Source organism: Thalassophryne amazonica, chromosome 4, assembly GCF_902500255.1.
Source record: "Thalassophryne amazonica chromosome 4, fThaAma1.1, whole genome shotgun sequence".
Classification (NCBI taxonomy): Eukaryota; Metazoa; Chordata; class Actinopteri; order Batrachoidiformes; family Batrachoididae; genus Thalassophryne; species Thalassophryne amazonica.
In genome coordinates this window covers 46,289,816-46,316,373 of record NC_047106.1, presented here as the reverse complement: position 1 = coordinate 46,316,373, position 26,558 = coordinate 46,289,816, and the positions used below count along the sequence as shown (strand labels likewise).

General features: G+C 42.6%; 1 protein-coding gene across 2 annotated transcripts in view; it reads right to left on the bottom strand.

Annotated features, from left to right (window-relative positions):
- Positions 1-26,558, bottom strand: part of farsb (phenylalanyl-tRNA synthetase subunit beta) — a 39,084-nt gene continuing 12,526 nt past the window's right edge. Inside the window, exons 12-18 of one of the 2 annotated variants that reach the window (XM_034167825.1) lie at positions 25,757-25,964; positions 25,594-25,674; positions 25,420-25,512; positions 24,157-24,274; positions 18,589-18,741; positions 1,190-1,337; positions 1-949 (exon numbers count right to left, since the gene is read on the bottom strand). In XM_034167825.1, the coding sequence (XP_034023716.1) occupies positions 175-949; positions 1,190-1,337; positions 18,589-18,741; positions 24,157-24,274; positions 25,420-25,512; positions 25,594-25,674; positions 25,757-25,964 (1,576 nt within the window). In that variant the 3' untranslated portion in view covers positions 1-174. Of the gene's footprint in view, positions 950-1,147; positions 1,167-1,189; positions 1,338-18,588; positions 18,742-24,156; positions 24,275-25,419; positions 25,513-25,593; positions 25,675-25,756; positions 25,965-26,558 lie in introns of those variants that run through there. The other variant, XM_034167826.1, reaches the window with a different exon arrangement.

Sequence of the window (26,558 nt, the reverse complement as noted above, 5' to 3'; positions counted from 1 at the left end):
TGAAGACAAGTTAATTTTTTTTATTTCATCACATAGAATCTTACCTTTATCAAAGATCTTATTCTTTTTAAGCTGAACCTTTTTTTCCATAACCAACAGAATGACAGTTTCGTAAAAGCCCCGATTAGTTTAAGAGCAGACGACTTCAGGAAGCTTCGTCGTCGTGTTTGAGACTCATATCTTATTGAAAACGACTACATCTACTGACTGAACGTGTTCTGCAAAGGCGGTGATGGCTTCCTCGAGCTGATCTGTGCCCACTTTGTCGTCCTCCACCACGCATCCTATCTGGAGCTTCTGGATGCCGTAACCCACTGGGACCAGTTTGGACTGCCCCCACAGCAGCCCGTCCAAGCTGACGCTGCGGACGCACTCTTCCAGCTTAACCATATTGGTCTCATCATCCCACGGCTTGACGTCGAGTAGAATGGAGGACTTGGAGACGACAGCTGGCTTCTTGGACTTCTTGGCGGCGTACTCGGCAAGGCGCTGCTCCTTGAGTTGAGCTGCCTCGGTGCTTTGGTCCTCGTCATCTGAGCCAAACAGGTCAAAGTCGCTGTCGCTGGTGTTAGCAGAATTGGGGGGAGTAGATGGGAAGACGAACTGGCCCTGAGCCACAGGGAGACTGGTCCTTTCCCTCTGGAAGGACTTGATGTGGTTATACCAGCGCAGGACATGGCAGAAAGTTGGTGCCGGAGCAGCGGGAATGGCGTCAAACACAGCAGTGTCAGCCTGGGTCACCGCAAAACCTTCAACGTAGCTTTTGTCTGCCAGGAAAACATTGAGGGCTTTGAGACCAGCGGCCGTGCTCATGTCACCAAAAATGGTCTTTGTAGTTGCCGGACGGGAGATCTGGGTCTGTTGACAACTGTGTTGTATGTCAAACATATGCTTGATGACTTCCTGCAAAGGGACGTCGTGTGTGAGGGGCGTTTCGGCGGAGGGACCACTGAAAGAACCAAGCAACACGTAATGAGTCAGTCATCTTAATTACCACGCACAAACCTACAGACACACACTCCTAATTAACAGCTGGCACAGACACACATCAAACACACAATGCAGGTGCGATAGATTTTACTGGTTTCAAGTGCATCATTACTGACATATTGTACAAAAACAAGTCGCAAGCAATGTGCCATCGCACTCCTCAAGCTGCTCTAAATATTACTGAAGAAAGCGAAATCACAGGAAGAGTTCGATGTCCATCTCCAGGACGGCGCAGGGCATGGTCAGCTCAAAGCGGGTCACGACGTCCGGGTGGAGGACCCCGAGGTGGCCAATGCTGTTTCCGTGCACAAAGATCTCTGCGCAGCGACCAGGAAAAAAAGTGGAATCTGAGTGAAAGATAAACATACACATCAGGGCCTCAATTCCACATTTCCTGTAGACATACAAGGTCAGGTCCATAAGTATTTGAACAATAACACAACCACAATGGAGTTGAAATGAAATGTGTGATTGTAGTGTCATGGAGCATGCACTGGGACCACCTGTTGCCACATCCATTACACCATGGACATTAGGGTTATGGCTACAAAACTTTTTTCAAAACTTTCATTTTCCTGATGTTGCATTTGATGAACTTTTACCCATAGATCACTTTTTTTAATTTTATTTCATTGGATCATGAAAAAAACTCCAGCAACTAGCACCACATCACTTTTAAAAATACACAAGTTTACACAATACTATTTAAAAATAACGTAACAAGAAAAGAATTAACAAGTATCAAGAAATAAGAAAATATATACAAATAAATATTGCTAAAATATATTAAACAATAATTAAATAAAAAATAAAGGTAAAATAGATGATGGGGGAGGTGATGGTCTAGTGGTTAAGGTGTTGGGCTTGAGTCCAGAAGATCATGGTTTCAAATCCCCACCTGACTGGAAAATCACTAAGGGACCTTGGGCAAGGCCTTTAATCCCCTAATGCTCCCTGTAGTGAGCGCCTTGTATGGCAGCACCCTGACATTGGGGTGAATGTGAGGCATAATTGTAAAGTGCTTTGAGCGTCTGATGCAGATGGAAAAGCGCTATATAAATGCAGTCCATTTATAGATAAACATGAACACGCCACTCAACAAAGTCTGCTGCCAAACTGGTGTCTAAACACTCTGTCAACCAGAAAAGCGTCACAGGTGCTTCAAAGTCTGTCTGAAGATGGCGTTAGTGTCCCAACACCATCAGTCTGTTGTCTGGCGTCGAACAATCAGAGATGCAGAACAAGTTAAGAACCGCCTCATGGAACTGATCTCTGAAGGGAAATTTTGTTTGCATTTTGATGGTAAGAAAATTGACAATAAGGAGTACCAAGTTGTGTACTTGAAAAATGACAGAAGAACATTACAACTTGGGATTTTGGCTTGTGACAGTAGAACCACTGCAGACATCTATATACCAAGATAGGACCTGCTTGATGAGTACAGTGCATGGAACAGTATTCAGATGATCATCTCTGACACAACAGCAGTCAATACTGGTCACAAAAATGGTGTAGCCAGGCTTCAAAGGACATTTCAAGACAAGGGATTTGATGAACCTCAATACATCGGCTGCCAGCACCACATTCTTGATCCTGTTCTGCGACATGTGTTGGACTTCTTTTTACCTATACGGTCACGGTCACCTAACATTAACTACGAGTTTATTGATGACATTTTGGAACATTATGATGATTTGCAAAATGCACACATGGGCACAGAAGTGATACCAGAATATGAGAACCTTAGCTGGAGACATGATTTTAAATTCCTTTTTGAGCTTTGTGAAGCATACAAGTTTTACAAAATGGAGGAAAAATGGCCTCACATCAAATGGCACAAGCTGCCATCACTTCACAGTGCCAGGTGGAACTCACGAGGAATTTTAGCACTTATTGCATTTTTCCTTCTTGCAAAGTGGCGAGAACAGCTGAGTGTAACTTGCGATTTTATTGCAACTACATGGTCGCGGGCCTGGTTTTCTAACCAACACTATTCAGAGACAGATTATGAAGACCTGCTGTCAGCACTATCCAAACTTAAGTGTCCCAAAGCTGTGAAATGCTTCTCTACTCATAGTAGCTGAGAGAGCTGTAAAGTTGATGGAGGAGGTTCGTTTTACTTGCAAAACAGACAAATATCTTAGCAGCAAATTTATTAACACTAATACACAAATCTGAAACACTATTAAAAACACTACAAATGCTATACGTATGTACTCATTTTCATGTATTCCTCATGTGTATTGTATGTAAAACTGACATGTTATAATAAAGAGTGTTTGAGCCGCTAGGTGTTTTAATGTGAAATATGAAACTGTCTTAGGTGCGGGAGGTTTTTTCAAGATCTGTCAAAACCAAAGTCATTTTTGTGAGTTTTAGGTAAAAATTCATCATTTATAACCCCAGGCTAATAAATTTGAGATTTGTCATAACCCTAATGGACATGCTCCAAGTTCAGGATGGCAACCAGCCAGCCAGGCCACCAGGCAATCCATCCCCACATTTTGAAAGGAACATGCTGCAGCCAGATGAAACTGTCCCTGTGATTTCAGATGTCAAATAACTGGATAAACTAAATCAACTAAAGGATTATTGTGAATATAAATCATCACTTTTAGAATCAGTTCTCTTTACACAAGTCAGGGGATGGATACATGAACATTTCCAAGTCACTGCAAATATCTTGGACTTTGTATAAATAATTCTTTAAGAAACACAAACAGCTGCATGGTAAATGTGTCTGGAGGAGGTAGTTCTCAAAAACTGAGTGGCTGTGCAACAAATAGATTAGTCAGTTAAGTCACCAACACACTGATGACAGCTCTGAAAAAGTGCTAGGCTTCTGTGGGTGTGTCTGGAGAAACTGTGCATCATACAACTTTTGTCTGCTGCGCCACCACTCACAGCGACGTGAAGTACTGCAGAGCAGCCAAGAACTTCCAGATTCAGTTTGCCAGAAGTCACATGGGAGACTCAAGCATAGATCTCATCTGTATATAACATCTTATAACATACACGACTACACATTTACACCAATTAATGCTTTTTCCCCTTAATGAAGTACATAGTGTGCATTTCTTTTTTGCATTTTTCCCAGCAACCATCACACAAGCAATATCCATTGTATGACATTTGTTCACCCCGATTTAACTGATCTGTACATTTTTTGCCAGACGGTGGGTGCTTAAAAACTGAAAGCTTTGATAGACCAAATATAACTTTTGTTGCTGTCATTTTAATTACTCAATCACGGTCATCCTCTAATGGAAGGGTAAGGTGATCAGTTCTGTACTTTTTCATAAAGATGCTGGTGTTTAGTTTATTTGGAACAAATATTTTTCCTTCAATTATAGCATGACAATCATAAGGTTTAATGAAATACAAAATGTTGACAGCTGTCTCATGATAAAGTATCCTGAAAGTATTTGAAGATGCTGAATCCAGCATAACCTCTAACGTGGACGTATTCCAATCCTAGCCCCAAACGTTATCCTAATCCCAACCGTATCCTGTAATTTAACCCATTCCTAACCTTAACCTCATCCTAGCCTCTGAGCATATTTCCAAAACCCTTAACTTTAACCAAATGCTAACTGGAACCTAACCTGTAACACTAATCAAGCCCAGTATCATCATCCTAACCCCTAATTTTGACCTAATCCAAACCTCGACCTAAACCTGAATTTAACCTGAATTTTTATGTAAGTCATTTGTTTAACCTACTTTAAGCTATAAAGTTAGGAATAATTAGGGGTGTGGTCCCAGAGTGACAGCTAGCATGCTGGTTCCAGCCATAATTAGAAGCTGTTAGCTTCTGTGGACTCTAACGTGAACATAACTTTCACTGCTGCTATTTTAATTAGACTTAAGAGTATTTTAAAAAATATATGTATGGCAAAATGTTACCAATTACTTCAAGTATCTTCACAGCTGATTTTTAAGCTCGATGGTGAGTTTATTCTGAATAAAATGTGCTGGTCCAGTCTGCTCAACAGTGTCCAGATTAAAGATCAGCAACAAAACTGAAAACCTCAGTCAAAAGAGAAAGAGACATTCCTCATTTCAACATCACTGACAAAGACAGAAGCTGCCATGACAACAGCCCCACACACAGGAACAGCACTTTCCCATAGTGCACTGCTTCTTCCCACGCTGTCTTGCTAATGGGTTCCAGAACCCACATCTTAAGATGTTCACCCATCACTGTGAATGAAGGCATACAAAACACAACGTGCCAGACCAGGACATTTCTTTTAATGTTCCAGGCTCCTGGGAATGTTTCCGTTACGAGTCTAAAACTAGTGGAATTTGATTACGATGATTAACACGTCATCGAATTGTATCACGAGCAGGATACCATGGTAACTACATAAATAGCTCTAGCACATCCTAAATAACCAATCAGTCAATGAAAACCCAACATAAGGCAGGACATTTTCCACCCACTCGGCCCAAGCTGTCAGCAAAAAGAATTCATCAGAAGGCCAATATTATAGTTTCAGAAATATTTTATAAATCATACTTCTTACTGGAGAGGGGAAAACTATGCAGTGAAAAACTTGGACATCACCCTGCATTAATGAGCTGCAAGCACGATTAATGAGTCAGTAAACACTGACTCATACGATATCATGACTTTAAAGCTACAGTGTGTAGGATTTAGGGGTGTTATTAGGATAAAAGGAATATAAAATTCATAACTATCTGTTCATTAATATATAATAACCAGAAGTAATGAACTGATGTGTTTTCATAAGCTTAGAATGAGCCTTCCATATCTACAACCCCTGGCAAAAATTATGGAATCACTGGCCTCGGAGGATGTTCATTCAGTTGTTTAATTTTGTAGAAAAAAGCAGATCACAGACATGACACAAAACTAAAGTAATTTCAAATGGCAACTTTCTGGCTTTAAGAAACACTATAAGAAATCAAGAAAAAAAGATTGTGGCAGTCATCAACAGTTACTTTTTTAGACCAAGCAGAGGAAAAAAATATGGACTCACTCAATTCTGAGGAATAAATTATGGAATCACCCTGTAAATTTTCATCCCCAAAACTAACACCTGCATCAAATCACATCTGCTTGTTAGTCTGCATCTAAAAAGGAGTAATCACACCTTGGAGAGCTGTTGCACCAAGTGGACTGACATGAATCATGGCTCCAACACGAGAGATGTCAATTGAAACAAAGGAGAGGATTATCAAACTCTTAAAAGAGGGTAAATCATCACGCAATGTTGCAAAGATGTTGGTTGTTCACAGTCAGCTGTGTCTAAACTCTGGACCAAATACAAACAACATGGGAAGGTTGTTAAAGGCAAACATACTGGTAGACCAAGGAAGACATCAAAGCGTCAAGACAGAAAACTTAAAGCAATATGTCTCAAAAATCGAAAATGCACAACAAACAAATGAGGAACGAATGGGAGGAAACTGGAGTCAACTTCTGTGACCGAACTGTAAGAAACCGCCTAAAGAAATGGATTTACATACAGAAAAGCTAAACGAAAACCGTCATTAACACCTAAACAGAAAAAAACAAGGTTACAATGGGCTAAAGAAAAGCAATCGTGGACTGTGGATGACTGGATGAAAGTCATATTCAGTGATGAATCTCGAATCTGCATTGGGCAAGGTGATGATGCTGGAACTTTGTTTGGTGCCGTTCCAATGAGATTTATAAAGATGACTGCCTGAAGAGAACATGTAAATTTCCAGAGTCATTGATGATATGGGGCTGCATGTCAGGTAAAGGCACTGGGGAGATGGCTGTCATTACATCATCAATAAATGCACAAGTTTACGTTGATATTTTGGACACTTTTCTGATGTTTGAGGATGATGAAATCATTTTTCAAGAAGATAATGCATCTTGCCATAGAGCAAAAACTGTGAAAACATTCCTTGCAAAAAAGACACATAGGGTCAATTTCATGACATAGGGTCAATGTCAACGAGCAGATGTGATTTGATGCAGGTGTTAGTTTTGGGGATGGAAATTTACAGGGTGATTCCATAATTTATTCCTCAGAATTGAGTGAGTCCATATTTTTTTCCTCTGCTTGGTCTAAAAAAGTAACCGTTACTGACTGCCAATCTTTTTTTCTTGATTTCTTATACTGTTTCTTAAAGCCAGAAAGTTGCCATTTGAAATGACTTTAGTTTTGTGTCATGTCTGTGATCTGCTTTTTTTCTACAAAATTAAACAACAGAATGAACATCCTCCGAGGCCGGTGATTCCATAATTTTTGCCAGGGGTTGTACATGGGAGCAGGATCCCTCATGGTGGCAGTCAAGTTGAAGCACCATGTTGCTAAAGTAGCCCAAAAGGGACATCTGTCTTGCACATTTGCAGGATCCCCACAAGACTGAAGAAAAAGAAGAACAATCAGGACTTGCAGGCAGCACGGTGGATTAGTGTTTAGCACTGTTGCCTCACAGCATTAAGGTCCTGGGATCACTTCCCACCTGGCTCTTTTTGTGTGGACTCTGTATGTTTTCCCCATGTTTGCGCAGGTCCCCTCCAGGTGCTCTGACTTATTCCCACTTCCAAAGACATGCAGGTTTGATGAACTGGAAAGTCTAAATTGATGGTAGGTATCAGTATGGCTGGGTTTGTCTGCCTAGATGTGGCTCTGCAATAGACTTGCATCTTGTCCAGGGTGTAGTCCGCCTGTCATCCATGACCACTACGATACGCTCCAAGCTCCCCCGCTACCCTTAACTGGAATAAGCAGATACAGAAAAAGGAATAAATGAATACAGTCTATTGTTGTTGGTGCAGGCTAACAAGTTTGAGAACCCTTATTTTTGTGAAATGAAGCATCATGTAGATTGCAATGCTCATTACAAGAAAAGGCAAGGGAGCATAAATCCCCACCTCCAAGAAGTCAAAATGTGATCAAGAATCAAAGAAATTACCTCAGTATCATCTATCAAACATAGTGATCCTTGACTTTCCCTCCCACCTTCCCACTTATAGTTAATTTCCTGTGTCAATGGGAGTGAATAAACAGCCTGACTTGCCTGGCGTGTATAACACTTGAGATAACATTAACACACACACACACACACACACATACATATATATACATATATATACACACATACATATATATACATATATATACACACATACATATATATACACATATATACACACATATATATACATATATATACACACATATATATATACATACACATATATATATACATACACATATATATATATACATACACATATATATATACACATATATATATATATACATACACATATACATATATATACATATATATACACACATATATATACACATATATACACACATATATACATATATATACACACATAATATATATACATACACATATATACATACACATATATATATATACATATATATATATACATACACATATATATATATACATACACATATATATATACATACACATATATATATATATACACACATATATATATACACATATATATATATACATACACATATATATATATACACATATATATATATACATACACATATATATATATACATACACATATATATATATATACACACACATATATATATATATATACACACACATATATATACACACACACATATATATATATACACACACACATATATATCTATACACACATATATATAATCAATCATTGTATTTATATAGCGCGCAAATCACAACAAACAGTGCCCCAAGGCGCTTTATATGTAAGGCAGGCCACACAACAACCACGTAAAACCCCAACGGTCAAAACGACCCCCTATGAACAAGCACTTGGCGACAGTGGGAAGGAAAAACTCCCTTTTAACAGGAAGAAACCTCCAGCAGAACCAGGCTCAGGGGGGGGGCAGTCTTCTGCTGGGACTGGTTGGGGCTGAGGGAGAGAACCAGGAAAAAGACATGGTGTGGAGGGGAGCAGAGATCAATCACTAATGATTAAATGCAGAGTGGTGCATACAGAGCAAAAAGAGAAAGAAACACTCAGTGCATTATGGGAACCCCCCAGCAGTCTAAGTCTATAGCAGCATAACTAAGGGATGGTTCAGGGTCACCTGATCCAGCCCTAACTATAAGCTTTAGCAAAAAGGAAAGTTTTAAGCCTAATCTTAAAAGTAGAGAGGGTGTCTGTCTTCCTGATCCGAATTGGGAGCTGGTTCTACAGGAGAGGAGCCTGAAAGCTGAAGGCTCTGCCTCCCATTCTACTCTTACAAACCCTAGGAACTACAAGTAAGCCTGCAGTCTGAGAGCGAAGCGCTCTATTGGGGTGATATGGTACTATGAGGTCCCTAAGATAAGATGGGACCTGATTATTCAAAACCTTATAAGTAAGAAGAAGAATTTTAAATTATTCTAGAATTAACAGGAAGCCAATGAAGAGAGGCCAATATGGGCAAGATATGCTCTCTCCTTCTAGTCCCCGTTAGTACTCTAGCTGCAGCATTTTGAATTAACTGAAGGCTTTTCAGGGAACTTTTAGGACAACCTGATAATAATGAATTACAATAGTCCAGCCTAGAGGAAATAAATGCATGAATTAGTTTTTCAGCATCACTCTGAGACAAGACCTTTCTAATTTTAGAGATATTGCGTAAATGCAAAAAAGCAGTCCTACATATTTGTTTAATATGCGCTTTGAATGACATATCCTGATCAAAAAAACTCCAAGATTTGTCACAGTATTACTAGAGGTCAGGGTATGCCATCCAGAGTAAGGATCTGGTTAGACACCATGTTTCTAAGATTTGTGGGGCCAAGTACAATAACTTCAGTTTTATCTGAGTTTAAAAGCAGGAAATTAGAGGTCATCCATGTCTTTATGTCTGTAAGACAATCCTGCAGTTTAGCTAATTGGTGTGTGTCCTCTGGCTTCATGGATAGATAAAGCTGGGTATCATCTGCGTAACAATGAAAATTTAAACAATGCCGTCTAATAATACTGCCTAAGGGAAGCATGTATAAAGTGAATAAAATTGGTCCTAGCACAGAACCTTGTGGAACTCCATAATTAACTTTAGTCTGTGAAGAAGATTCCCCATTTACATGAACAAATTGTAATCTATTAGATAAATATGATTCAAACCACCGCAGCGCAGTGCCTTTAATACCTATGGCATGCTCTAATCTCTGTAATAAAATTTTATGGTCAACAGTATCAAAAGCAGCACTGAGGTCTAACAGAACAAGCACAGAGATGAGTCCACTGTCTGAGGCCATAAGAAGATCATGTGTAACCTTCACTAATGCTGTTTCTGTACCATGATGAATTCTAAAACCTGACTGAAACTCCTCAAATAGACCATTCCTCTGCAGATGATCAGTTAGCTGTTTTACAACTACCCTTTCAAGAATTTTGAGAGAATATATATATATATATATATATATATATATATATATATATATATATATATATATCTTTATAATGAATATTGCATCAGACAAGTTTGGCATCAAGGAACATCATGCCACCAAGGCTACTACTGCAGCACCTATTCCAAACCGACGCGAAGCAAAGATTGCCCAATTCAGACAAGAGCTACGGATACTCAGGAGCCAGTATAAAAAGTGAGTGAGCAAGAGAAGGCAGACCTTGCAGAACTTAGAGGTGTGGTGCGGGATAAATTAACCACTCTTCGGCGCACTGAGTGGCACAGGAAGAGGGGAAAGGAGAGGGCCCACAAGCGTAGTGACTTCACTGCCAATCCATTTGGGTTCACGGAGAGGTTGCTGGGAGAGAAACGCAGTGGTCAACTCACATGTACAGAGGAGGACATCAACCGCTACTCAGTAACACCTACAGCAATGGCATGAGAGAAGCACGACCTCGGCCACTGTGCAGCTCTCCTTTGTCCACCAAAACCTTGGCACCCTTTCACATGAATGAACCCACCTTCAAGGAAGTCAGAGAGGTCATCAAATCTGCCAAATGTCATCAGCACCGGGCCCCAGTGGAGTACCATATATGGTCTTCAAGAACTGGCCCTAGGCTGTTGGAACGTCTATGGAAGATGTACAGAGTTATTTGTAGGAAAGGGATGGTACCTCAGCAATGGAGATATGCAGAGGGCATCTGGATTCCCAAGGAAGAGAAGGGCAAAAACATTGAGCAGTTTAGGATGATCTATCTCCTTAGTGTTGACTGCAAGACCTTCTTCCAAGATCGTTGCCAATCGCCTTTATGGGAGTTTTCCTGAAGAAACAACACCATTGCACCTGCAGGGCGAAAGGGATGGAGTTTCCTAGGCATCCCAGGGTGTATTGAGCACACAGGGGTGGTGACTCAGTTGATCCGGGAGGCAAGGAGAGTAAGGGGGACTGGCAGGTCCTGTGGCTCGACCTTGCCAATGCTTATGGATCCATACCACACAAGCTGGTGGAGCTGGCCCTGAGAAGATACCACATCCAGAGAAGATACAGAACCTCATCCTTATAATAACTTTAGTCTGAGAGTGTCCTCTGGGACTTCAACATCGGAGTGGCATTGTCTAGAGAAGGGCATCATCACCGACTGCAACAATCTCAGTGCCCCTGTTTGCATTGGCCGTGAATATGCTTGTGAAGTTGGCGGAAGTTGAGAGCAGAGGCCATTGTCTAGATCTGGCACCCAACAACCCCGATTAGAGCATTTATGGATGATCTTACAGTATCTACAACATCAGTGCACGGATGTAGGTGACTCTTCAAGGGCTTGAACGGCTCATTACAATGGGCAAGAATGAGTTTCAAGCCGGCCAAAGTCCAGATCCTTAGTCTTGAAGAAGGAAAAAGTGAACTGACCGTTCCACTTCACCCTGGAAGAGACACAGATTCCATCAGTGTCAGAAAAGCCAGTGAGAGCCTGGGCAAGCTCTTCCTGGCAGCCTGAAGGACACCTCGGCATGTCAAGGCACCAGCAATGACCTGACACGTGGCTCTTGGCTGTGGACAAGTCAGGCCTCCCTGGAAATTCAAGGCCTGGATCTACCAGCATGGCATTCTACCTCGTCTTCTCTGGCCGCTGCTCATCTATGAAGTCCCGATCACCATCGTGGAGAGCTTTGAGAGGAAGATTACTCAGTTCCTACGTAGGTGGCTGGGCCTGCCCACAGAGCTTAAGCATCACTGCACTCATTTGGGCATAACACCAAGCTACCAGCTTCCGTTCAGTAGTCTGGCAGAGGAGTTCAAGGTCACACGAGTCAGAGAGTTCTGCTCTATAGGGACCTCAGCCAACACAAAGGTCTCCTCAGCAGGGGTGGAAGGTCAGAACAGGAACGGAAGTGGTGTGCCCAGGATGCAATGGAACGAGCAGAAGCAAGGCTGCGACATAGCATCCTGGTGGGCACAGTGGCTACAGGGCGGGCGGGGTTGGGCAGCAACTCTAACTCTACCTACAGCAAAGTCAGTGGAAAGGAGAAGCATAAGCCGATCCAGGAGGAGTACGTGCTGATGGTGGAGGAAGTTCGGTACAGCAGAATGGTGGGCATGTCCAAGCAGGGGGCCTAGACCAAGTGGGAACATGCAGCTGGCCGCAAGATCACCTGAGCAGAACTCTGGAAGATGGAGCCATACCACTTCAAGTTCCTGGTTCAGTCAGTGTATGACGTCCTCCTGAGCCGTGCCAACCTGTTCACCTGGGGCTTGGTGGACTTGCCAGTTTGCCAACTTTGCCAGAAGAGGGGATCTTTCGAACATATTCTCAGCTGCTTGCTCAAAGGCCTTGGGAGATGGCCGATACCGTTGGCGCCATGACAAGGTGCTAAGGGTGGTAGCAGACACCATCTGTACTGGCATCATGAACAGCAAGCGGCAGTACCCCTCCAAGGGCACCATCACTTTTGTTCGAGCAGGTGAAAAGCCCCGACCTCCAAAGAAGACCCAGGGGGGCCTGCTTGCAACAGCAAGGGACTGGCAACTTCTGGTCGACCTTGGAGGCAGTTAAGATTTCCGGACATCATTGCAACAACATCACTACGGCCAGATATGGTCTTGATGTCCGGGGTAGTAAGCAGGTGGTGCTATGGAGTTAACTGTCCCCTGGGAAGAGCGGATGGTGGAAGCACAGGAACGAAGAAGGCTAAGTATGCTGACCTTGTTGCTGAATGTCGGAGGAATGGGTGGAAGGTCCGCTGCGAGCCACTGAAGTGGGTTGCAGGGCTTCGCAGGCCATCTTTATATCGGGTCCTGGTCTCCTAGGGATCTGCGGACTGCACAGACGGAGAGCCATAAAAAACATCATGGAAGCTGCTGAGAAGGCTTCACGTTGGCTCTGGTGAAGATGGGGATGCGTGGCGTAGTTGCATTACCTGACACAAGTCAAGGCCTGATCACCCCGGCTGGGTCCCAGGTGAGGGTTTCTGATGTAAGACCCGAACCCACCCTATGATATGGGGGTACATCACTGAAGATGTGTCCACGTTGCACCACAAGGTAGGTCTATAACTATATATATACGAGGTCTATAGAAAAAGTATCCGACCTTATTATTTTTTTAAAAAACCATATGGATTTGAATCACGTGTGATTGCGTCAGACAAGCTTGAACCCTCGTACGCATGTGTGCGTTTTCTCATGCCTGTCGGTTTGTGTCATTCGCCTGTGAGCAGGCTTTGAGGTGAGGTGTGGTCCACCCCTCTCGGCGGAGTTTTATTGCAATAAATGGTCTCTGAACGTTTGGAGCTTTGCTGCAATCACTTTTTCCAGAAACTGTGAGAGACCTCCAGGTGGACACCGTTCGAAAATTAATATGGCTTTCAGGACGATTTTATGGGGATTAAACAGATTAAGGAGCGTTACTGCCGCTTTAAGGACTGCCCACAACTGCTGAGAGCGCGGCGCGCTCCCAGCCCCCATCGATATGCTCACACCCCGCTGGAAACAACCAGATCATTTCCAACATGAAGGCTTTGTTGATCCGGGACCTCGTCTGACTTTCACAAAAAGGCAGAAGATGTGGACATCAGCACTTTTTTCGGTACATTCCACTGTTACAGGAGTTTTTTTTCATAGGAAAGAAAAAGCGGAGGGATGCGCCACGGAGCCGTTCATTACGCGGGACAAAACCACCTTCGGTGTTGGTCTCACAGGACGGCTTTCAGGTGGATTTCAGATGGATTCCGGTTTGCTTTCCAGTCGTGTGAATATCCGACTGTGATTGTGCATGAGCTGGACATGCCAGAACACGTCCCGTGAGGCTTCATCACGGCGTTGCGAGCGGCTGCACCGCGACGCGCGGTGAAGCCGCTTCTCTTTCCATGACAAAAACTCCTGTAACAGTGAAATGTGCCGTTCATTTTTAAACTGGACGCTGTCTTGGTCTGGTATGTCATCTGACTAGCACAGGAATTGTGAAAAGACGTGGACAGCAGCACTTTTTTCGGCACATTAAGACAGACGTGCGGAGGAGTGTCCGCGCGTTGCGGTGCAGCCGCTCGGGCGCAAAAGCAACGCCGTGATGAAGCCTCACGGGACATGTTCTGGCATGTCCAGCTCATGCACAATCACAATCGGACATTCACACGACTGGAAAGCAACCGGAATCCGTCTGAAATCCACCTGAAAGACGTCCTGTGAGACCAACACCGAGGTGGTTTTGTCCCGCGTAATGAACGGCTCCGTGGCGCGTCCCTCCGCTTTCTTTCCATGAAAAACTCCTGTAACGGTGGAATGTACCGAAAAAGTGCTGATGTCCACATCTTCCGCCTTTTTGTTAAAGTCAGACGAGGTCCCGGATCAACAAAGCCTTCACGTTGGAAATGATCTGGTTGTTTCAGCGGGGTGTGAGCCTGTCGATGGGGGCTGGGAGCACGCCGCGCTCTCAGCAATTGTGGGCAGTCCTTAAAGGAGACCTGCATTGAATAAAATGCAGTCAGATTTTTTGAACAAAAAATGACACATTTACACATGAGATCCTTCTGAATGTAGTAAAGTAAATCTGCAAGCCCAGACCTGTCATTCAACGGAGAAATCTTCATTTGAAAATGACAAATTTACTAACATTTAGCCCTCCGCAAATTGTCCCTCTCATCATGGACGCTGCCGAGACGTCACGGACAAGACCCTCACCCAGCATGCATTGCGCCAATTGCAATTTGTGGATTTACGTCAGTTTGCATCTGCACCTTTTTCTTGTCTTATACGGAAGGATCTACTTTTTTTAAACTTCATATTGTCTTGCGGCACATTTGGTGAGTATACATTTCTTTTATTTGTGCTTGAAAATTATTTTGGCTGACTTTTTCCATACGCCCGTTTCACTGAGTGGTGTCGCAATGAAAATCTACTGTCTTTTCGCCTCCGGTACCATCGCGGGATATGGAGGCGAGACCCACAAAGAATCCCAGTCATTAAAAATATATAAACCTCTCTCAGCATCCATGGAGCTCTGGGGCTCTGATTGCCGAGACTTGCGTGCTGTGGATTTTGCGCCGCAAGAAGTTCTGTCCTTGCAGCAACAGGTGTTACTGGCCGCTTCGCATTAAAAACAGCGAGCGTAATATCAGGACTTGTGCCAAGTGTGCTGCAGCTCCATTCAGTAGACAGAGTGGATGCCGGTGTTGTCGCGGTGTGAGTGGCCCGCGTCGGCGGTTAACGATCTCGTTAATGAGCACGCAGACTTAATAAGCTCAGCGAGGCAGAGAGTGGGAGAGGAGAACGGCGCCCGCTGTCGATGTCGTGCTGATCTGAGCACACAGATCTGTATCTCACATTCATTGCAGCTTACTTTTGGATGTTGAAACCAGGATGTTATAAGTAACATTACTAACATAAAATCATTTCAATGCGGGATCGGACTGAAGGCGGAGCGCGTCGTCTTGTCCCTGACGTCATGGAAATGATACGGCTGTACAACTGTTTTCACAGAGGCTAAATTTTAGCTGCAAATTTGTCATTTTTAAACGAAGATTTCTCCGCTGAATTACAAATTTGGTTTACATATTTACTTTACTGCATTCACAGGGTCCCTGAAAGCCATATTAATTTTTCCGAACGGTGGTCCACCTGAAGGTCTCTCACAGTTTCTGGAAAAAAAACTGATGCAGCAAAGCTCCAAATCGTCAGACATTTAGTCGCAATAAAAAATCGCCCGAGAGGGGTGACCACACCTCACTCAAAGCCTAGCTCACAGGCGAATGACGCAACCGACAGGCATGAAAAAAACTCACGCATGTCACGAGGGTTCAAGCTTGTCTGACGCAATCACACGTGATTCAAATACATATGGTTTTTTTAAAAAATAATAAGGTTGAAGTACTTTTCTAATAGATCTCCTAATATATATATAGATATATATATATATTATATATACACACACACACACACACACACACACACACACACAGAGAGATAAAGGTGCATTTTAGAGAAATGCACTTATGTTTCAGCTAACGAGTTGTCCGTGGAGATCCACGGGCTCTGGATTGGGTAGTGTTTATATACTACCCAAAATATTCTGTTTGGTAGCGTTCATCCGTGACCCAAAATACATCAGCATACCAAATGGCAAATGTCAACTCTCCCGAGTTTCTCCGTGATCAAAGTATATACACGCAGGTATGCACGCATACATGTACACAGGCGCCACGTCGCATTTATTATATTGTGAAGAGCTGTGCGGAAGAATGAAAACCAGCCAGAGTTTTTGTCTTTTCTGCATTCTGTCCCAAGCAGAGGTGCTTTATTTTTATACACCCACAAATAGAGATGGTGACAGAAGACGTTAACGCACTACACTTCCCACTCATGGTAATGGCAACATGGCACTTAACTAAACTGAAATAACCGATTGAACTACAAAACACAAATCAATAACACTAACAAACTGTAAATTCTAACATGACAATAGCAACATTTATAACCCCAAAACCCTGAACTCCCATGGTGCATTGCAACACAACGTCCATTTCACACCGTTAGACATTATCCCAATTTCTCCATAAATATTAGCCCTATCACCTTTTTTGTTTTCATAACATTCATCCTCAACACCAAATACATAAGCATACCAAACAGCAAATGTAGCTCTCCCCAGTTTCTCCAAGATCAGAAGCCATACACACACATGTACGCACACGGAGGCCACTTGGCTATTATAATATAGATGAGCTTGTCACATTGGCAACAGTAACAAAGTAACACCAAGGTCACATCAAGGACACTTGCTGGAAAAAATAAGATCCAAGTGAACATAGTAACTGTCCTAACACAGGGTGGGTAACCGGGACCATGTGCTGAAAACAGTTAAGAGAAGATTGGCAACTCTAAGTGCTTTCATTTGGCACAACACATTCCCTGACTCATTTCAGCCCCTTTTCTCCAGCAAGTGGAGGAAGTCCTCCTGATGCGTTTTCCCTTTGCCACCATGTAATCCACTCACTGTGAGCGGAGCAACGAGCGTCCTTACTGTACTTTCACCTCTGTAATGGCTACATCCTGAGGGTTTACAGGATGTGTGCATCAGATGAGCTGATGAGGGCCACATCATTGGTAATGAGGTGAAGACAAGCTGACATACTGGGGGAGGGGGGGCAAGGGTAATGGGATTTAAAACTCCGGACAAACTGAGGTAGAGTGTGCACGTGTGTGCATTACTGTGCATCGTTCCATTACCTGAAACCGCATAGTGTGACTGCTGTGTTCTGTGTGGTGTTGCTACACAGCACTGCAGTGGCTGACCTGACTGGAGACTTTTTTGCCGTCCAATAACCTTCCTCTGTGTACACATCTTGCATCACGTTTGCCTTATCAGTTATCTCATGCCACTTATTTTGCATTTTCTAATCGATTGCTTCCCATTTTCATCCTTTTCTGCTTCTCACTCCTCCCACTGAGTGATACTTGAGCTCACTGATTGCAGTCTGAATAGACAGCAGTGTGACCTTGCTGCAGGCACGGTAAGGTAAGGGGAGAGGAGGGGGTAAGTGATTGGATTTAGTAAAAGGACAGAGTAAGCGAGCAAGAGCAAAAAAAAAAAAAATAAGAAGCACACAAAGATGAAAGCATGTAGGGAACTGAAGCTCAAAGGACTTATGAAAGTCTCAGTGAAAAAGGTAGAGCCAAAATGGTTACAAATTGGCCTTTGCAGAACCGCTCTGATTACTCATCTGAAAAAGATGGATTTAGCCTCCTCAAAAAGGTGAAAAAGCAGTCAGTCATATCTCCTTCTGCAAATTAATAACAGGGCATGAGATGCTCACATGGGTGTTTGTATTTCAACCAGACTTCAAAGTGATTATTAACAGGCCAAAACAGGTCACTGTTGACTATCAAAACTAAAGTGAATCAAAAATCACTATGACCTACAAATTAAACCTTAGTGGGCCGATGTTCTGATGTCAAACGGCCTTTTAAAGGAAAGCTTGTCCAAACTCTTACAGACTGCTGCAGTGAGCTTCTTTATGGGTGCTTGACAAAGATGTTTTTTCACTCTTATCTTTCAAGAGAGACAGCACAGTGACTGTATCTGAAATGTCTTGTTCCCATTTCCTCTAGAAACGGCCTTAAAGTATTTAACAACAAAGCCGCCATTTCTCACAGATCTGGTTCTTTGGACCATCCCTTTCACTCTCTGAGGTTTCTCACCATCTGATGCCTGGATGTGGTAGCCATCTCCACGGGCTGATTTCACCCCCAACAGCTGCATGGTTCGGTCCATCAGACCGTGGATCACCTCAAAGCCTGGATTCTTGTTGTAGTAAATGGCACACAATCGCCGGCTGTTCCTCGCACCAACATCTGGTAGGAATGACGAGCAGGAGGGAGAATCAGAGTAGCACACAACCAGTTCACTGGCATTTTATTATCAGTGCCTTCAGGCTACACAACGCAGCATGCACCACACTACAGAACCACCCTGAGACCTGACTGGCAACCACAAAAGCAGAAAACTGATCCATTGCCAACTCTTGTAAGTAACCATCTATCTGCTGCAGACACAATAAATGGGAGACCCCATGGATCATGCTTGGAGAGACACGGCTACAGCGTTAGAAGTGTCATTATCACAATGCAGTCATCTCCTGTCACTGGCCAAGGCTCGTAATCATACAGTAAGAGTGGAACCACACGTTTGTTCTCCTGCAAACTTACTGGTATCGCCAAACACCTCTGTCCACTGATCTCATGTCTCTGTAAGCTCGTTCCAAGTGTGTCTCGACCGCAAAGGTGGAGGAGCCAGAGGAATGAACGGCACACAAATATGCAAATGTATCTACAAGTTCAACACTTCTACCGCATACTGTTACACTTTGGATTGGTCACACTATAAGCTTGTTCAAGATGTCGCTCCATCTCACAGCTTGAGTTCCCAGCACCAGCCAACATGATATCATGAATGCCATTTTAATATATACAGTGCATCCAGAACGTTTTCACAGTGCTTCACTTTTTCCACATTCTGTTACAGCCTTATTCCAAAATGGAGTAAATTAATATTTTTTCCCTCTACTCACAACAACCCATAAAGACCACATGTAAAAAGTTTTTTTTTTTTTTTTTTTGCAAATTTATTAAAAATAAATAAATAAATAAAAACCCTAAGAAATCACATGTACATACAAGTACTCACACCCTTTGCTCAATATGTTGTTGATGCACATTTGGTAGCAATTAGAGCCTCAGGTTTACTTGAATATGATGCTAGAAGCTTGGCACACCTATAGTTACGCTCTGGCTGGGCCACTTGAGGACATTCACAGAGTTGTCCTAAAGCCACTCCTTTGTTATTTCGGCTGTGTGCTTAATGGTCATTTTCCTGCTGGAAGATGAACTACTGCCCCAGTCTGAGGTCAAGACCGCTGTGAAGCAGGTTTTCATCCAGGATGTCTCTATACATTGCCACATTCATCTTTCCCTCAATCCTGACTAGTCTCCCAGTTCCTGCTGCTGAAAAACATCCTCACAGCATGATGCTACCACCACCATGCTTCACTGTAGGGATGGTGCCTGGTTTCCTACAAACATGATGCTTGCTTTGAGTCCTTCAGGTGCTTTTTGGCAAACTCCAGGTGGGCTGTCACGTGCCTTTTACTAAGGAGTGGATTCGGTCTGGCCACTCTACCATACAGGCCTGACTGGTGGATTGCTGGAGAGATGGTTGTCCTCCTTAGAAGATTCTTCTCTCTCCTCTCAGGAATGCTGGAGCTCTGACAGAGTGACCATCGGGTTCCTGGTCATCTCCCTGACTAAGGCCCTTCTCCCCCATTCTCTCAGTTTAGATGGGCGGTCAGCTCTAGGAAGAGTTCTGGTGGATCCGAACTTCTTCCATTTACAGATGATGGAGGCCACTGTGCTCATTGGGACCTTCAAAGCAGCAAAAATGTTTCTGTACCCTTCCCCAGATTTGTGCCTTAAATGCACTGTCAACTGTGGGACCTTATATGTAGACAGGGTGTGTGTCTTTCCAATCATATCCAATCAACTGACTGACTACTGCTTAGTTTTATATATATATATATATATATATTATATATATATAATATATATATATATATATATATATATTTCCTTCCCACTGTCGCCAAGTGCTTGCTCACAGGGGTCGTTTTGACCGTTGGGGTTTTTACGTAATTATTGTATGGCCTTGCCTTACAATATAAAGCGCCTTGGGGCAACTGTTTGTTGTGATTTGGCGCTATATAAATAAAATTGATTTGATTTGATATATATATATATATATATATATATATATGTATATATATATATACACTCAACAAAAATATAAACGCAACACTTTTTGTTTTGCTCCCATTTTGCATGAGATGAACTCAAAGATCTAAAACTTTTTCCACATACACAATATCACCATTTCCCTCAAATACTGTTCACAAACCAGTCTAAATCTGTGATAGTGAGCACTTCTCCTTTGCTGAGATAATCCATCCCACCTCACAGGTGTGCCATATCAAGATGCTGATTAGACACCATGATTAGTGCACAGGTGTGCCTTAGACTGCCCACAATAAAAGGCACACTCTGAAAGGTGCAGTTTTATCACACAGCACAATGCCACTGATGTCGCATGATTTGAGGGAGCGTGCAATTGGCATGCTGACAGTAGGAATGTCAACCAGAACTGTTGCTCGTGTATTGAATGTTCATTTTTCTACCATAAGCCGTCTCCAAAGGCGTTTCAGAGAATTTGGCAGTACATCCAACCAGCCTCACAACCGCAGACCACGTGTAACCACACCAGCTCAGGACCTCCACATCCAGCATGTTCACCTCCAAGATCGTCTGAGACCAGCCACTTGGACAGCTGCTGAAACAATCGGTTTGCATAACCAAAGAATTTCTGCACAAACTGTCAGAAACCATCTCAGGGAAGCTCATCTGCATGCTCATCGTCCTCATCGGGGTCTCGACCTGACTCCAGTTCGTCATTGTAACCGACTTGAGTGGGCAAATGCTCACATTTGCAGGCATTTGGCACGTTGGAGAGGTGTTCTCTTCACGGATGAATCCCAGTTCACACTGTTCAGGGCAGATGGCAGACAGCGTGTGTGGCGTCGTGTGGGTGAGCGGTTTTCTGATGTCAATGTTGTGGATCGAGTGGCCCATGGTGGCGGTGGGGTTATGGTATGGGCAGGCGTCTGTTATGGATGAAGAACACAGGTGCATTTTATTGATGGCATTTTGAATGCACAGAGATACCGTGACGAGATCCTGAGGCCCATTGTTGTGCCATACATCCAAGAACATCACCTCATGTTGCAGCAGGATAATGCACGGCCCCATGTTGCAAGGATCTGTACACAATTCTTGGAAGCTGAAAATGTCCCAGTTCTTGCATGGCCGGCATACTCACCGGACATGTCACCCATTCAGCATGTTTGGGATGTTCTGGACCGGCGTATACGACAGCGTGTACCAGTTCCTGCCCATATCCAGCAACTTCGCACAGCCAATGAAGAGGAGTGGACCAACATTCCACAGGCCACAATTGACAACCTGATCAACTCTATGCGAAGGAGATGTGTTGCACTGCATGAGGCAAATGGTGGTCACACCAGATACTGACTGGTATCCCCCCCCAATAAAACAAAACTGCACCTTTCAGAGTGGCCTTTTATTGTGGACAGTCTAAGGCACACCTGTGCACTAATCATGGTGTCTAATCAGCATCTTGGTATGGCACACCTGTGAGGTGGGGATGGATTATCTCAGCAAAGGAGAAGTGCTCACTATCACAGATTTAGACTGGTTTGTGAACAATATTTGAGGGAAATGGTGATATTGTGTATGTGGAAAAAGTTTTAGATCTTTGAGTTCATCTCATACAAAATGGGAGCAAAACCAAAAGTGTTGCGTTTATATTTTTGTTGAGTGTATATATATATACATATATATACACACACACACACACACGCACGCTGACCGTGTGTGTTCGCTATGCACAGTAATTAAGCCATCAACACCAAACTTGGTATGATGACTGGGGGCACCAAGGGGTAGGTCACTGGGGCCCTTAGGTTGAAAGTGTATGTGTGTGAACAGATACACACAGTCAGCTTTACATATGAGATCACGACCCACTCACTGGAGCCCTTATTTTTGCAGTTCAGGTGGTACTCAAGTCAGGTAGCAAGCATCACACTTTACTTACTACGTAGTAGTGGCTGGCTAGGGTGCACTTTAATTACAATCCGAACAGCCAGTGCGCGCCACTTGCGAGTTAAGGCGCACGTTTTTTCAATTAAAATGTACCTACTGTGTACAGCATGCCAGAACATTCCAGTGATATGACATGCTATAACCTTTCGTCATCATTGAGTTGAGTCTCATGAATGTCACAAATTGCTCTATGAAAAATCATGACAACATACACAATGCAATGCAACTTACTACACCTTAAATAAGGGACATGAAATATGCAATGGCATGACTCAAATTCATCTCTATTACCCATGCGTAGAACAGGAAACTCAGCTAGTTTTTAATACATTTGCCAAAATCTAAAAAACAAACAAACAAAACTTTTCACATTTCCATTATGGGGTAATGTGTGTAGAATTTTGAGGGAAAAACTTGAATTTCATCCATTTTGGAATAAGACCAAAAAAAAAAAAATTGTGGAAAAAGTGCAGCGCTGTGAATCCTTTCTGGATGCACTGTACGACGGATTCTAGCCCAGTGGCTCCCAAAGTGGGGCATGGCAAGACAAATGAATTTGGTTTGTTGCAAACAAACTGTTGCTGGAAGATTTTTATGTATGCTTTGACTGGGTTGCTTTTTATGATACACTATGCAAACGGGATAGTTATATTTATTTATATTCAGTTTTGGGTTCCTTTTTGGTCGTTTTGAACAGCTTAATATTGGCATGTCATGTTTTTTTTTTTTTTTCAAATCCCGTATTGCCTTAAGGCCATCTCTTAGAAAGTCTAAGAAGTTATTTGTCTCTTCCTCTATGCAGACGTACCGCACCATGTACTACAGAACATTATGTGACACTTTTTGTACGTCATATAACCTATAATTGCAGAAAAAAGTTTCCAATGCAGTTTTGCAAAATCTGCTTTTTTTTTTAAATCGCCTAAAAGACAACTTCATGCAAGCGGATATTTTTCTTTTGCAATAGAGTTTTTTTTAATACGTTTTCCATTAATGTATTTTCAATCCACTATTTCAAATTGTACAATTTGAAGGGTAACCATTACCATGTTGCAATGTGACAAGTGTAGAAATGTGTTATTGAGCCTTCAAAACCTCTTGTGCAGGTCTGAACAGGCCACATTTTAAATGGGTTCTGACTTTCTGGAGGGCAGGTTTGGGAACATGTGAGGGTTCCATAGTGCACATGTGCACCATGGAAAACCTCCTAGATCCTGAGTGGTAACCACTCATACAGACGAATGGTCCATCGCCTACCTACCTGCCGTAGCCTGGTGTAATGTGGCCGTGTCCTTGACCTTTTCAGTCATGACTACTGATGCACCTGTGCGTTGAATCATGCTGAGAAATAACACATGGCTGATGTGTCTTCACAATGCAACTAGTAATGCCTTATCTCAAAATTATTATTATTATTATTATAAGAACAGTTGGGCTTCAAAATAGCACATATTCAAACACGAATAGACTGATGCACTGTATCCTTTTGTGCTGTCAGTCTGATTTGACTTTAAAAGCCTATGACATACACACTCATACCTTTGGCATCATCCTTCAGCACCACGTCAGAGATCTCAAACAGTTTTAGCGGAAGAGGCATCTTCCTGTTAGCAGCCACTGTTTTCAGCAAGCCTGGCAACAAAGTGGTGCGTGCCACCTGGTGGAGAAAAACAGTACTGATGTTGGAACCATGACCACAGGAAATGGAAGAGGAAGAGAGGGAGAAAGAAAGAAAGAGCTCCCTCTTACAAAATAATCAGCCCTGCTCCTTTTTTTGTAGTCTGTCTTTTTCTTCATATTTGCTTTAGATGTTTTTTTTAACATCTGAAGTTTTTATTTTTTTTAATGATGAAAACATGCTTGCTCTCAGTATGATTTGTGATGTATGCTGATTTTTAAATATTTAAATATTTCCACTATGGATGCAAGATTAATCTTTGCAATTAGCTCAATAATAGATGATTTCTAACAAAACACTACCCACATCATCATTATCATGAACACAAGCGTAAAACTGCTGCTCATCCCGTCTGTGAACAAAAGTTAATTCATCTTAGAATGCAGGAGGAATCGCGGAACTCACACATTCCTCATGTGTAGTACAAGTTTTAGATTAACCACACGATAAAAAAAAAACAAAATAATGGATCAAAGACACATTATTCTCCTAAGATAAAGAGTACTGCTAAATGAAAGCACCCCAGCATCTATTAAAACTGCTGAAGTGTACTGCTGTATGCGCGTATATAAATACAGTCCATTTATTATTTTTAAAGTTGAAAACAACTTGACAGTCACAAGGGGACTTGGATTGGCTATGCTTGTCACAGAGAATGCACCCTTTCTTATTTATCTCATCGTTTTCATGCCTCAGAATTGGTGGCTTGATACATCTGCAGATTCAACTCATGGTGGAAAATTCAGCACCAAGTGATTGAGAATCAAGATTTCCTTGACAGACTCAAGTTGAGCAACATAGGCAAAGTAAACGCCCACCCCCATGCAGCTCATCGGCTTGTGCGCCAATTTCAACATTTTCACTATCAAAGCTAAACATGGTTGCCTTGGAAGGGCCTCAAGAAGACCACAATAAATAGGAACTAAACAGTCAAGTGACTCACGTTTGTGGCGTCCAGCTCGATCTCACCTATACAGACGCTAACTGATTCATTCATGAGGTTTGATTTACATAGTCTTCAACCTGCTCTACTTTCCTTTGATGCTGATTTAACTTGTCATATAAAAATGTGCACGACGACTGAAAACATTAAATGACATCGAGATTGATATGATCTACTGTACTTGGAAATCAGCTGTCTTGGGATTGGAGATGTGAATTGCCCTGGTTTCTGAGAGCTTCTTTCCAAGTTTGTCTGCTACATCTTCTTGAGAACACTGCAGGAAGAAAGAAGGGGGAATTTGAGCTGAGCATTTTTAATCAGCCCCTTCTTGTGTATCTTTGTTGCTCTTCCTCACCAGAGCGAAGGTGAGGGCTTCAGTGAATCCAGCAGCTGCCATCTCTTGCCTCAGCAGCTCTGTTAGTTTATTCAGCGGGAACTATGTACACATAAAGCAATGCATATCATGACTTTGGTTACACACATGATGAACTTCAACACCTAGTAGAAAAGCCAAGTACCTGGCTGGCAATCGTGTAAGTGCACGGCGTAGTGTAGGTAATAGTGTTGAAACCGTAAGCAATGGCAGCATCCTCCATGATATCACATGCATGGATGATGTCTGGACGAGTGGGTGGGATCTCAACTTCAATCTCATCTCCAACACCTGTAGCCCTGGATGGCAGGCACATCCTGGTCAGCAGCGCGGAAATGTTTCCAGTTGACTCACTTTCAGAGGAAAGGAAAAAAAAAAAAAAAAGAGTTTGACAAAATTTGCAATGATTTTTTTTATCATAACAGTTTGAGACAAGAGATCTGTGATCCAGTGCTTTGCCATATTAATTGCCTGCAATGTGTTATAAATTGGTAATACACCAAGAGTGTATTTAGCGAGGTTAGACTTTAACCCTGTAAAGTGCCTTAGGATGGCCATATAAATAAATTGCATTAAATTGGTGGTAGGAAATGTTTTGTGATGAAATACCTGAATTACCCTAAAAAAGTAAGTCTCTTCAGCTGCTCCCTTGTTTTCACTCGTGGTCGCCAGAGCAGATCCGAGGTGGATCTGCATGCTGATTTGGCACAAGTTTTACACCAGATGCCCTTCTTGACGCAACTCCACATTACAAGGAGACCATTACAAGGGTGGGGTTTTTGAACTGGGAATTTTCTGCCCCAAAATCAACCATGCTAACCACTTGGCCACCACCCCTGCACCTGAATTACCCTAATAAACCTCTGTACTTTAACCCTGTAAAGTGCCTTAGGATGGCCATATAAATAAATTGCATTAAATTGGTGGTAGGAAATGTTTTGTGATGA